Raw genomic sequence first — 14,096 nt, forward strand, 5'->3', positions numbered from 1 at the left:
ACTGACACCAACCAGGCTCTATATTTGGGATAGCATTACTGAGTGATTTTAAGAACACAGAAGGTTATGTTATACAGAATTTCTGGCCTCTGGTTTGAGGTAGATTCTTTTAGATATCAAATGGTCAGCATTAGAATCTAATAGAAGGGGTGGCTGTGACAGATGTTACTGAAGCAATTTGCATCTGAAAAAGAGAAGCAATATCTGATGAATTTATTGTTGTTATTTTATCCCCTGAATAAGAGGCCATCTTACATATGATTTTTTTTTTTTTTTGGTAGATCTTCCATATCACCCAGGAACTATGTAGGACATCACAGTAGTTTGCATATAAGCTTATGTGAAATGCTTACGTACAAATCCAAAAGCACAGAATTCTCTTAGTAGAATAATCATTGGTAAAACAGTTTTATTCCATTACCGCTATTTGGAAAAATGTAAGATAGATGTGGAAAAACTTGAAGTTTTAAAAATTTAACTTCCTATAGCTAGTTTTTCTGTCTTCAATAGAATACTGTTTCACTGAGAAATGGATAGAAGTTTTATATCAGAATATTTTTTTTAATAGGAATTCATTATGAAAATGAGAACAAAAGTATTACAAATATGACACATTGATCAGAAGTGTTTTTGTTTTTCTCTTGCAACCTAAAGGTTGCAGTGCTTCAGATTTTAATAGTAAAATCAGACTGCCTGTAGGAAAACACAATTTTTAAAGAAAAAAAAAAAAAAGGGGGCAAAAAGCTGTGAGTGTGTAAAAACCCTCACCAAAATAGCTTAAAGCTGTTAGCAATTTGAAAGCAGACCAACTGATCTTATGAAAAGGCTCTAAATTTATGAGTTTTTACAGATTTGATGTGATGAGTATAAAGATAGATACTATTTATTGTAGAAAATTGTGTATTAATTGACTAAATATGTTCTATACTTAAAATGATTTTACTACATACTAAATATAAGGGACCAGGACTAGGCTGCAGATCTTTTTGGATTTGGCCAGTATGTGTCTCATATGATTTCTTTTTTTTTTGATATTTGAATAATGAACAGAAAAGCTACATTTATCTCCTGAATTCTGTGCTTTCTGGGCTGCAAAACAATTATCTTAAAGCACATGTTTAAATATTTTGGTTCTTAGCTCAGCTACATTCATCTTCCTGTTTCTTGTTGGGTTTGTGCTTGTTTTTTTTAGACTAGAAGTAGTGCCAAAACCTTGGAACAAGTCTTTCTTATCAGCGTGCCGTTACATGAAAGAAAATTTGCATACAGTAAATCCTACAATACGTGCTGTTGGGAAGTTATGGGAAACCTCATTTAAGTAAGTATTATCTCTATATCTTAAGTTTCAGCTGCTCAGTGATTTCAGAGTCTATATAGGGAAATAATGGATGGTGACATCTCCAGGTTTTCAAGTTGCCCTTTTGAATTTGGGACTGCATCAACATGTACATCTCTACGCAGATAATGGAAATGATGGCTTTGTTCAAAAGCCATGATTCCAAAGATATTTGTCTGTGTTCCCTCTAACTTTGCTTTGAAGAGTTCTTTTGTAGAGATCAAGGTTCCTTATCTGTACTTCCCCAGAAATCACATGGAACATTTTTCCATCTTCATTTCCTTTGGTATCTGGGCAGTTTCAAGCAAGAAGCTGCATGTGAAAGTTGACTAGTTTAGCTGTTTTGTACTTTATTTTCTTGAACTTGGGTGAAATGCCATCTGGACTGGGCAATTTGTGACTTTGTTTTTTGGTCTGCTCTGGTACAGAAAGGCTCCAGAATGGAGGTGCTGTGACCTTACTTTCTCTAAGCTTTTTTTTTTTTTTTAGGTTTTTTCTTTGTTATCTTACAGACTGAGGCAAGCTTCCTGCTTTCATTTTGGAAATTACTTCAATTTTTTAAATAGTCTGGTTTGTTTTAGTATAGTCTCTTAGTTTCTGTTTAAATTTGACCGTATTTTTCCAGTCTTTCTCAGGTCAGGAATATTCAAAACCATTTGTCTCCCAAGAAGAGAAGCATTGCTGTCTTGCCTAGCAGGGCACTTATGGTTTTTTTTTTCCTCTTTTTTGGTTAACAAAGGATTCTATGGGCTATTATTTTCTGCTTGCCAGAGTAGAACAAACTGCTTGCTTATTTCTTGATCACGTGGTACAAAAGAGAATGAACTGACCTGTCTAAGCCAGATGCTGCAACAAGTTTCAGGGAGTGGTTGTCTTTTTTTAAAAAAAATAAAGTTGTTGTATCTGCTAAATATAGAAGAAAAAAAATCAGCCATCATATTTTAAAAATATGAAAACTGAAAATTGTTTTGAAGCTAGGTTTAGGTGGTTATTTATTTCTTTTTACATTGGTTTATAATATTTGTAAAAATCCACGCAGCCCTAGGAAAGAATGCTATTTAACAAATTCAGAATTTTAAGTGTTTGCTTCTATACCTAATGGGAAGCATGTACACAAACTCTGATTCTGAAAACAATTATTAATATGCTCAATTGCTACTTCAATTTAAGACCATGCATGCAGACAGCACTGTAGTGCTTGTATTCAGTTGTTCTGAAACAATAGAAGCTAATTTCTCAAAATAACATTATTTAAGTATTAAAAAGGTCTTAAAACCCTTTGTTTGAAATGTGAAATATGAACACTTTTATGGAAACAGAAATATAAACCAAGATACAGTGAGTATGCTTCTAAACTACTCATGTTCTATTCTGTTTCAGGAATTTACGCCTTCTTGATACAAAAATATTTCACAAGAAACGAGATGCTGAGGACCTCTCATTTTTCCAGTATAAAGTCATGAAGGAAATTACCAAATCCAAAAGGATTCTATCTGAGAAGTATGATCCAGTTTATCCATATTTTTTAAGTTACAGGAAGTCTTTAACTTTTTCTTCAGCTGCTTTTGAAACTCTAAACTTTCTGGAGAGAGATGGAATAACCCATAATAATAATACATATTAAATAATTATACATATTAAAGAAACATTCTTTGAGGCCTGTGAACAAAAACTGCTTTGTAAATATTGAGCATGTTATCATGATTTGTGCAGTTTTCTTATTCTGAATTTTGGTGAGGCATATTTTGTTCACTACTTAAAGGGACATTAACAGTAAGTGTGTTTTAGTCTTATGACAAAAGCTTTTATTTTGTGGAGTCATTTGTGCTGGATAAATGAGAAAATAGAAAGTTGCTACTATCAAAAATTTGACATTTTAGAGTATAAACTGTGATATAACTTCCTATGTAATAAGACTTGCTGCATCCCTGCTTCATGCAGAGGAAGTGTCTCATTGATTGGAAGATTAACTTGTTATTCCTTTAGTGACAGTATCTCTGTAGAACACCTATTGATGATTTTGGAATTTCAGTTTCTATATTCTCAGTTTTGTAGCTGCTTCTGAGAGCAGAGTCATCTGGAAAAGATTGTATTAATTAAATCAGTTGACTTTAGAGATTATGACTGAGATTTTTTAAAAAGTAAAGTGTTTGGATATCATGTTTGTATATTCAGTCTCAGATATATTAAGAAGAAATGCGGTTTTCTTGGTAGTGCACTCGATATGATGCAGCTAAGTTTTCAACTGAAGTATCAACATTGCTAGGTCTTTTTTAGATATTTGTGGCCAAACTGTGTTGTTTGTATGCATCAGATTCTTTAACCAATAATGCTTGATTGCTGTAGTTATGTATGACTGCATTTTTACTATTTCAGGTTTTAATTCACTGAAACAACTGTCAAAACCACTATATTCTCAAATAGCGTTATGTATGTTTGTTTTTCCATGCTATTAGCCTTGAAAGTTTTTGTTTCTGTCCTTATCTATGATTCTGTTCTGTATTGCCTTTCCCATTTTCAGAGGTGTTTCTTCCCAACCCTGAAGATACCTTTCTGCTCTCCACTGAAGGCTGCACACTTCTGTGCTGCTTTTTTCCTATTTCTCAGCAGTGCCAGAGCCAATGTTCTTTTGGTGCAGGGCAGCTGGGCAGAATTCCTTTGGGGTTGCTTTCACATCTTCACATCTCCTGAAGTTACAAGGGTGCGTAAGGAACGGCACAACCCCTGGGACTTCAGTGTGCTACCTGTGAAGCCTTTGTGGCCCAAGACATAGGAAACCAAATCAAGATTGCAAATTGTCTGTCATAACAGCTTACATCTTAAATGTAATAAGATGTAGTTCATAATAATAGAGAACATTTTCAGAGACACAATTCCTTAGAATTTAAAAGTACTACCATCTACCTACTGAACTAGAGTTTCACAGGTGTAAAGCAGCATCTTTATATGTCATATAAATGTATATAGCAAGTAACTTAAACCCACAAGTTTATTAATGCTAATTGCTTGAAAAACTTTAAAATATTGTATTCTTTTCAGGTGGTTTCCAGAAGTGCAGAAAATCTTTTACCACGGCAATAAACGAAAGCAAATACCCAGCAATGCCAGTATGGCTAAATTAGAGTCTTTCTTCGGTTGTGCTGCCACTTTAATGACTCATCAACTGCAACATCTACTTTTGCGTTCAATTGAAGACTTTACAGACTTAATTGTTCAACCTGCAGTAAGTAGTCTTTCATATGTATACTAGCAACATTGTTTATCCATGTACATACAATTAGTTTCCTGTTTATTTTTCTGCTTTTGAAAAAATGAATAGAAAGTTAAGTATGAACTCTGGTGGCAGGTGCTTTCTGGAAAAAAAATGAATAATATTTTAGGAATGCATTTTTAATTAAGTGGAGGTTTTTTTTTTTTGTCATACAAGAAGGGCAATATCAACATATTTTACATCTGGTATCCTCAAGAACACCCTGCAGTCAGTTAGACATACAGTAGAAATTCATTAATAGAAATGCTGTTTGCATCTTGCACTAGTGCTCTTTCTCTGTAACACCCCTTCTGTCTGCTATTAGTAGGTGTCTACTACATGCTTTGGCGGAATAGTCCTTGGTGGGGAAAAAAGGTTACTACCTTTCTCTTTTGCACTCACATAATGTCTGCTGTAGAGGTAAATATTTCTTGTTGATATTTGATGTCTTGGAGTGCAACTGGATTTTTATTCAGCTTTTTGTTAATACAACCTTGCCATCAAATATCCACAGAACTCTGGCTCCAGATAATATTGATGAAAAAGCACGCAGGGAATGTAAAGAAGTAAGGAATCCTGTTATGGAAGCAGAATGTTATTTTTCATTCCTCATCCTCTGTAATTGCTTTTTATTCATCTGAGTGAAGTGAGCTTTGTGTGCTGTGCTGTTTTCTGTTATGATTAATAATAGCTATGCATTTTCTAATCTTATCCTTCCTGATGGTGATCCTATGCTACCTAGTAGTGATAAGTTGCTTCCTCATGTTTCCTAATGAAATGTTTGTGTAGTTGGAATACGTTAGTTGATGTGGGAAAGTTAAGAGATGTCTGATCCAGATAAGAGATATGATGAAAGATTGAATTATGCCACCAAGGACAGAAGCATATACAAATTTTCATAGTGGAATACATGGAAATTCATTCTGCAAATATTGTCCTCATAGTAGCTGATTTTTGTAGATCAGATTCTTGTTTAACAAATAAAATTGGATGTAGGTTTTTTTTAGGTTAGTAGGTTCATAGTGACTCCTCCAGATGTTGAATACATGTGCTGCTCTACACAGAATAGCTTATATGTTACTACATTTGTTAGGGCTACTACTGTAAAGTGACTCTGCCTCAGTCTATGCACACAACTTTATAAAAGCTGTTGACTGGTGTATAGAGGATGCCTCTTGTGCCTACTAAAAATAACATATTTCATCTTAATGAACATCAGTTTATGTGATTTTTATCAGAAACATACTTCCTACTTGCACAAGTATTTTTGTTAGGATTATGGCCTGTCATTGCAATTACAGTCCTGTCAATGTAAAATGCATATACTGAAGTAATTCATAATGATCCTTTCACTTCTCCTGCATGACTTAGGTTAATTAATATTTTACTTTCCTTTGTTTTTTTGTGTGTGTATATTAGAAATCAGTCGAAGCCTACGAACATCCAGGTTTAATCTTGAAGCTCATCCTTGACAATGATCGTATTAAATTTGCACCTGATTTCAGTGATTACGAGGATATATTACTGAATGTTTATACTGTTATGATTCATGCTGTCAGTGATATACCAAGGGTTGAGACCAAATTATTTTCAGAGTGGGTAAGAAATTATGATACTTCTGGGTTTTGTATTATCATTCTATTGTTGCTACGTTTAGTTCTTAGGTATTTTAACGAATAGCCCTATTGTCTGAATTTGCATAGTAATACTATAATACTCTTTCAGGACATTTGGAACACTTTGAAATCATCTTAATTTTATTAATAAGGCCCAATTCCTGTTCTCTGAGCAAATAAGAAGCCAATATTTGACTAGTTTCCTCTCTGAGTTACTTTCTGCAGCACCTACTACAAATGTACTACAAAAAACTTGATGCATTTAAATTTTAAGCATATTTCTGCAGTGTTCTAGAAAATACCTTCTATTTTGACACCGGAAAGGCTACTGTCTTCTAAAATATAGAATCTTTTGAGTAGACTATCCTTTTAAAAAAACCCTAAACCTGAATTTTTAAGCAGTTTATATTTTAGTTGTTTTATGCATTCAATCAGATTAAAATGTTAAGTCTAACAGGAAACAATTCAGGTTAAATAATAAGACTTTTGTGAAGTAATTTTTTAAAAAAGTACCTACATGGTTTAGCATTGTGTGTTACTTTTGGTATAGCAGTGTTAGTTTTTAATATGGAGAGAGTGCAAGTGGCCCTCTGGTCCCTCTTGATCATTTCCCAGTGAGCTGTGGGAGGTGAGCATTTGTTTTTTTCCTGAAGGAATGTCATGTGGACATTTTGTTGCCCTTTTTGTTTAGCACCAACTGAATTTTAAATGAAGATGCTGAACTTCCACATTTTGGTTAATATGCTTGAACATGCGTTCAAGGAGAAACTTCAGTAGTATGCTATGCTTTATAAAAGCACTAATCAATAACCTGTGAAAAGACAAATTAAAAGAAGCATCTCAAGCGTGTCTAAATGCACAGGAGAAAGAAAGGCCTTAGATCTTCTGGAGGATTGCAGGAATGTGTTTTCCATATTACTAATATTACAGATTCATCAGCTGATAGCAAAATTTAAGTTGTGCTGGTCGTTCAGGAAAAATCAAGTAGATTAAAGCTGTTGATAGAATTGTTTGGGCTAGGTAAGTACGTGGACTTGTGAGTTTCTGAATGAAGCGGCTCTGATTTCTTACTTGTTGGAGACAAGCATCCATAAGTTAGGATTCCAAAAAAATTGAGTGTAGAAGGTAAACAGCTGTCTGATTACAAACCTCATTTTGCAGAGACTTTAATTAGAAAGTTATTAGAGTAACATTTAGTTGATTTTTCTATCCTTGTATCTTCCATGAAAGACGTAATTGTCATTTGAAAATATGTTTTGGTTTTTTGTGTGTGTGTGGTTTTTTTCCAAGCCAAGGGGTGAGTTCTCGTCAACTGTCTTGAAGCCTGTTGTCCTCGATGAGATCTTAGATGAACATAAGAAAAGAATCAGAGAAGAAATTAACAAAGAAAGTGCTGGCCCTGTGGAACATCTAAAGCTGTATAATAAGTACAGCTCTCTGATAAACAAACAAGCTGAACAAAATATTGATCGATTCCTGACAGAGGAACATACCTTTGAAGAAAATAAAAGGGAATTTTTAAAGTACCGGCAACTTGCTAAGGAAATAAAATATACTTCTAGGAAGGTAAATTATACTAAATTCATAAAGTGAGAGGGATATCGTTTTACTGTTGATTTTTATACTAAGAATGTTGTCAGTCAAAGGTGATGATAATCAGCTGTAAGATAATTAAAATGAAATCAATTTTTTCAGAAAAAGGTAAAGTTTTCAAGAGTTGGCCTTTCTGGGGTACACTCGTTACACTTAAGTGAGACTTAGTTATTGTGCTAGAAGTCGTTTTAGGACTTCTGAAGGCATTCAGAGTATGCTCCTTGTAGATGTGGAGGAGTAAGTGTGGGTCCAGCCACCTCCGTATTCTTTCCAAGCATCTAAAGCAGAATGAGGGTCCTTAACATGAACCACTTTTGTTGTCCCTGTAAGGATATTCTGTGGTAAGAATCCTTTGTCTGTCTGTTCTGTAAAGAACTGGAAAGGCTAAAGTGTTTTTTCTGAAGTTGTTTCTCTCCAAACACTCAGTGCAAACCTCGGTTCTGGAGAACTAGGGCTGACAGACGTGTCATGAGCCTTCTGGGTGTGGAAACCAAGCTCACTTGCCTTCTAGTCAAAGCAAGCATTGGATTTGGAAACTCGCTGGGAGGCAGAGTCCCTTTTATATCCTAAGCATGTAATGTGTCAAGCGAGATTACTGTATTTCACATGTCTCTCAAACTCTGTAATTTCACCAGACAACGTCCACTTCTACAGACAGTAGGTGCCCTTCTATTTTTGAGGAAGTAGATTATATGTCAAGGTAAAAAGTGATAGACATAAGATTTAGATGAAGTTTGGTGTGCAGATCAGAAGAACAGTTATTTGCAACTGTAGCTTTTTCTTTCTCTTCTTCACTTGGAAGTTTGAAAAGAATTTTATGGTTTAACTAGATTCCTTGGTGAGATCCCTGACATTCTGCTTAAGACAGTGACAGAAAATGAGTAAACGCTCTTCAGTGTTCTGACAACTACTGTATTTGTCTTGCAGTGTCTCCGTCTAGGAATGTTTGAATTGCGTTGTGATGAATTAATAAGTGCTTTGGCAAAGCGAGCTGATAATATTTCTGAAAAAATTATTTTTAAAATGCTCAAAGATCATCAAGACATGAGTCTGAGGTAACTCTCAAACTGAAAATGTGTATGGAAATGTACTTAGTTTTGTTTCCACTGTTTTTTTCAATCCTTAAAGGATATTTTGTTTGCATTTTTGCTGATGTAAATGTACGTGATTTGTCCAAGGATGATTAACAAAAACCACACCCCCAAACTGATTATTTCATCTATTTTTCAGGCTATGCGATGAGTTTGAGAGAATATCAGAAAAAGCCCTTTCTACTCCATCTAATACACAGGAACTAATGGAACTTAAGGTACTCTCTGCTTTGTTCTGAGTCCAAGCAAGAAGTAGCTATCGATGCTATTGCTCTGACCTTAAGCAGTAGCATATGCAAGTTCTTCCTTTTACAGGTCTGATTCTGGCCTTGCTCAAGTCCCTGGTGCTGGTTGCATATTACAACATAGAAAATAACAAATGTTTGGCTATGAGGCTCAGTGTCATACCCTGTCTCTTATACATCCAGCTAAACTCTTTTTCCCCACCAAAAGGTCATGGCTGCAAGCAGACTGCCTGTTTAGGATGGTCCTTTGTTCCTGCTGTCACTTGCCCTGTACAGGACCAAAACCTTGTAGGGCACCTGTCTCCAAACTGGGGGATGTGCAGCCCAGGAGGTGCCCAAGATGATCCATTGGAGTATGTGAAGGAAACAGTATTTATTTTTTATCTAAACAAAAACAAGAAGGGAATTAAGCTTTAGCAGTATTTATTATAGAGATGGGCACCGGTGCCTTCACTCAGTCTGTATGTCAGAGGGCCCCATGTCACGTACATATGGGAGATGTCCTGAGGAAAGAGTGGGCGTTCCACAATACAGAGATTCACAGTGTCATGCTGACTTGTTCACTTTCTTTCAGCGTATTGCTATGTATTGCAGTTTATGTGCCCAGACAAGATTTACAGATTGCTACCTAGTTTTTAATAACCTAACCCTCACAGAATGGGCAAGTGGCTTAAAAAGATTGCCTCATAAAACTGCTGGTTGAAGAGAATACTAAGAACGTGGGCACAAGTGATCAACAAGAAAATGGCGGAGCTGACATTGCCAGTGTGAGCTCTTAATCATCCACATTACGAGGTTAAAGTATTGATGGTCTAACCAGACTTGACAAGTTGGCCAAAAAAATCAGAATTATCAGGAAGACTATTGGAAATACAGATTTACATCCACTATTGTTAACAATGAACCTTGCCTGAAATGTCTGTTGTGCCTTGAGCTATTAGTTAATGAGAGTATGAAACCATTAGCAAGTCAAGTGAAAACTAAGCATCTAGCTCATGAAGAGAAACCTCAACAGTTTTTTCAGTGAAGTTTTGAGTTACATGATACTCAGTCCAGTGCTCTACAAAATGAGATGATCCATGCTTAGAAGACTCAGAAGGCTGCTCTTATTAGTGGAAGAGAAAAAGCCACATACCACTTGAGAAGCTCGTCTTCCTGCTGTGGTAAAAATGGTTGAAATAATACATGAAAAAACCACATGATGACAAACTAAAAAGCATTTCTTTGTCAGCAAGTACTGTTGGAAGGTGCATGGAAAACATTGCTGAAGATGTGTAGAAACAAGTATTAGAAAAAATGATGCAGTGTGGGAGATGTGCTATATAGCTGGATGAAAATGCTTATGTTTAGTGTACCTCAGTTTACGGTATTTGCTTGATTCTGTTTCAATAATGAAATCCATGAAGAACTACTTTTTTCTGAGCCACTGGAAGAACGATGTGTTGAAGAAAATATATTCTTGAAGTCAATTACTTTTTTAATAAAAACAATGCCTTATGGAAAAACTGTTCAAGTGTAACTGCAGATGGAGTGGCTTCTTTGGCCAGAATGAAGAAAGGATTCTGGGCAAGGTTCCAGAGAGAACACCATGGATGAATTCGTTCACTGCATCATTCATAAATGTGTTATGGCAGCGAAGTTGTTGGAGCCACAGGTGCATAAAGTTCTAGAGGATGTTATCCATGTAGAATCTTCATAATGGCTTGTGTTGAGACTGGGTGTGAGCATGAAAATCTTTTGTGGGTTTGGTGGTTATCTTGTGGCAAATTCCTTGTTGTAAAACTTAGAGTTGAGTTATGCATTTTTCTTTTACAAAAAGGCAAGTGTTCCTGATTTTTGTGGACCTTTTGTGTGATAAGTGGCTGTCAGTAGTATGCTACCTAGCAGGTATTTTTGGTAAAATAATGACACTTAATCTGTCCTTCAAGGTAAAGGCGATATTGCTAAGAATGAGTAAGAAATTAACTGCTCTTCAGAAGAAAATAATGCGATGGAGAGAGCATTTTGAAAATGGGTGTTTGGAAACGTTTGCACTGATCTGTGATTTTGTTGCTGAAAACTATGTGTCCCCTCCTATAGAAACTCTTATCAGTACACTTTAAAAACTTGGAAACAATTTTCTAACCTATGTGGAAGTCTCATAAAATATTTTAGTGGGTTTTGAACGCGTTTGCTAAAAATGCAAAAATGCAAGACCTTCCAGTCAGTCTGCAAGAACAACTGAGTGACGTTAGGGATGATGGAAATTTTCTGGATGAATTTCAATAAAATCCTTTGCATCACTGGTGGATGAGATTGTGATCCTTTGCATCATTGATAGATGGCATCATGTTTTATTAAGTGCAGCCATGATGCAGTTCTTCTGTTTGGAGCTATGTATCTTTCAGGTTTTTTGTTATAAACTAGAACCACCATTAAAATGAGGTTCTGAAATAAATTGAACTTGGAACTAGACCTTTGAATCTCAGAGTATTAAGCTAAGGTTAAAGAAGCATATTCAATCACATTGCTCTCACTAAAAATATTATTAATAATAATATTAATGAAAGCAAAAAGGTTTCTTTAAAATTAATATATAAAACCTATTTTAAATGTTTTGTTACTCTTCATTTAATTATTTTTAATTTCAATTTTTGTGCATGTTTTATTGTGTCTATAATAGGTTCACTAGTATGTTGGTGTAATTGATAAATATCCATATATTGGGGGTGTGTGCTCAAAAATTTATTACTGATAAGGTTGTGTGATCAAGAAAGCTTGGAGACCACTGCTGTTGGGGTCCATGGCATGTGGCTGACTGGAACGCTAATTGAATCTGTTAGTCATCTAGGTCCTTAGTTAGCAATATAGGTATTATGTGGAAGTCTTGTCACTGTTTTTTTATGAAGCAAAGCATTCATATATAATGGCTTGGGATAAGCACATGATTTTCTTCTTCCATTAGGCCAAACCTTTGTGCATACAGCTTCACATATTCTTTTGAGTTTTATTCAATCAAATAGTTAGTCGGGCAGTTGTATTAAAATATTCTGTGCTGTAAAAATGGCTAATACCATGCCATTCCAAATAAACACCTTTTCAGATCATGTATTTCTAGTTTTATTTTCCTTGTAAAAAGAAGCTTTAGAAGTTATACCTTCTCGAGTCATCATTTTAGCATTCCCTTTTGATTTCTGTTCCCCAGGACTGTATGCAGAAAATGGAAACATGTGACGTGCTTGAACTGAATCAGAAAGTAGTGGATGCTTTAAGTTGTGTTGCTTTCCTGGTAGAATGTGTCGATCTTTCACCAGCAGACATTCGACTGAACAGTAATATTTTCCACTGGTATGCACGGATGCCAGATATCTTTGAAGAGCACAGAAAGATAATTGAAGAAAAAACAGTACAATTTCAAGATCATCTTAAGGTTTGTAATGACAATACTTTAAAAAATCCCTGAGTTATTAATTTTGAATGGCATATAAGACATGAAATAATGGAGAGAATAATCTTTTTTCCTTATACAATTTACGAAGAAGTTTGAAGTAGATGTTTTTATATTATTCTTGATGTTAAATAATGTTTTCCTGCTTTCCTCTCATTTGATTTTCACAAATCCACAAGTACTGCAAGACAAGCCATATCTCACATTTTGTACTCTGAAAACTCTTTGCTTCTAGAACTTTCACTGCTATTGATGATAGTTGTCTGTATGTGAAACAGTAAAATTCAGATAGATCCTTTAAAGGTGTGTATGTGGCCTGAGGTATGTACATGAGTAGTCCTTTTGGAGTCAATGGTGGTGTGTGAAATTTCTATGACAGCTAAAAAAAAAAGATCTGCGTTAATTTGTGTGATTTTACTGCTAGGATAATGTTAAATAAGGTAGTTGTTTAACATAAGTGCATCTTGATTCAGGTATGTTTTATTTGTTTTTAATTTTTAATCTTTTACACTTTACATGTATTTTATCTCTGTTAGAATTTTTCATTCTATTGACTAGGCTTTTCGAGTAGAGTTTGTTCTGTTTTCTAAGTGCTGGGGTGACTCCACAAGGATTGCTAATGACAAGGTTGCTGACCTGTGACAGTTACGGCCTGTGTAGCTGTCTGCTTTGGTTTTCTTGTGCTCCTTGGTCTCATCACCACGTGGTCTTGCCTCATACATATCTTGAGACAGCGAGCTTCTATGTTTATGCAGTATGTTTAAAGCAGTAGCTGGTGAGTGTTATTGTGGTAGAAATCAATGTGCAGCATAGACTCTGTTATCTTGAATCATGTTATTGCTTTGTACAGGTTGATACTTGGTTTCAGACATTTGCCACTACTAATACTGAGTATGAAATATGTGGTATTGAGTTGTATATGTGAGGAAAGAGCTATCCTTTACCCACATGGCTTTAAGACCGTGTCCTTTGTGTCTTCTGAAACAGTTTAGCTTTGTCTATCATTTGATTAATCTTATTCTGCTATGCATGTTAATTTGAGATATGCTAGGCATTTGAATTTAGCTCTTTGTTATTAATGTGCTGGCCATGTCCTTCACAGAAAGCTGCAATTGCAATGTCCAATTCTATCATATGACATATAACCCAAAGTTGCATCTGTCAGCCCAAAAAGTCACTGCAGGTAACAGTAGGATTCAGGGCAAATTCTGTAATTTTCAATGGAACAGACACTATGTTGAATGTCTTGAGTTTTCTGCAAGGATAAAGTGTACTACTGTAGAAAATCAGCATAGGTATTCCCTTTTTTCTGAAATTGATATTGATTTTTAAAAAATTATTATATGTTTGCTTGATGTTTAATTAGGTACGCTGTGAACAATTTACTGAGGAACTGAAAAGCTACTCTAAGCAGGTCGAAGAATTTAGCACATTTGGAGATATTCAGAAAGTCAATGGGTATTTGAAGAAAGCTCAAGCGTTAAATACAAAATTGGAACTTGCTTCTGAGAAGGTACAGATTATAGTCTAAACTAGTC

General features: G+C 35.1%; 1 protein-coding gene across 1 annotated transcript in view; it reads left to right on the forward strand.

Annotated features, from left to right (window-relative positions):
• DNAH7 (dynein axonemal heavy chain 7) overlaps window positions 1-14,096 on the forward strand; it is a gene marked incomplete at both ends in the record, with an annotated part of 95,238 nt that overhangs the window by 5,950 nt on the left and 75,192 nt on the right. The window contains 9 exons of the mRNA XM_080346702.1: window positions 1,193-1,318; window positions 2,717-2,836; window positions 4,376-4,559; window positions 6,006-6,185; window positions 7,493-7,768; window positions 8,723-8,850; window positions 9,026-9,104; window positions 12,316-12,540; window positions 13,925-14,071. Coding sequence (XP_080202828.1) covers window positions 1,193-1,318; window positions 2,717-2,836; window positions 4,376-4,559; window positions 6,006-6,185; window positions 7,493-7,768; window positions 8,723-8,850; window positions 9,026-9,104; window positions 12,316-12,540; window positions 13,925-14,071 — 1,465 coding nt within the window. The remainder of the gene's footprint in view (window positions 1-1,192; window positions 1,319-2,716; window positions 2,837-4,375; window positions 4,560-6,005; window positions 6,186-7,492; window positions 7,769-8,722; window positions 8,851-9,025; window positions 9,105-12,315; window positions 12,541-13,924; window positions 14,072-14,096) is intronic.

The sequence above is a fragment of the Nesoenas mayeri genome (assembly GCF_963082525.1).
Source record: "Nesoenas mayeri genome assembly, chromosome: 6".
In the NCBI taxonomy this organism is placed as follows: domain Eukaryota; kingdom Metazoa; phylum Chordata; class Aves; order Columbiformes; family Columbidae; genus Nesoenas; species Nesoenas mayeri.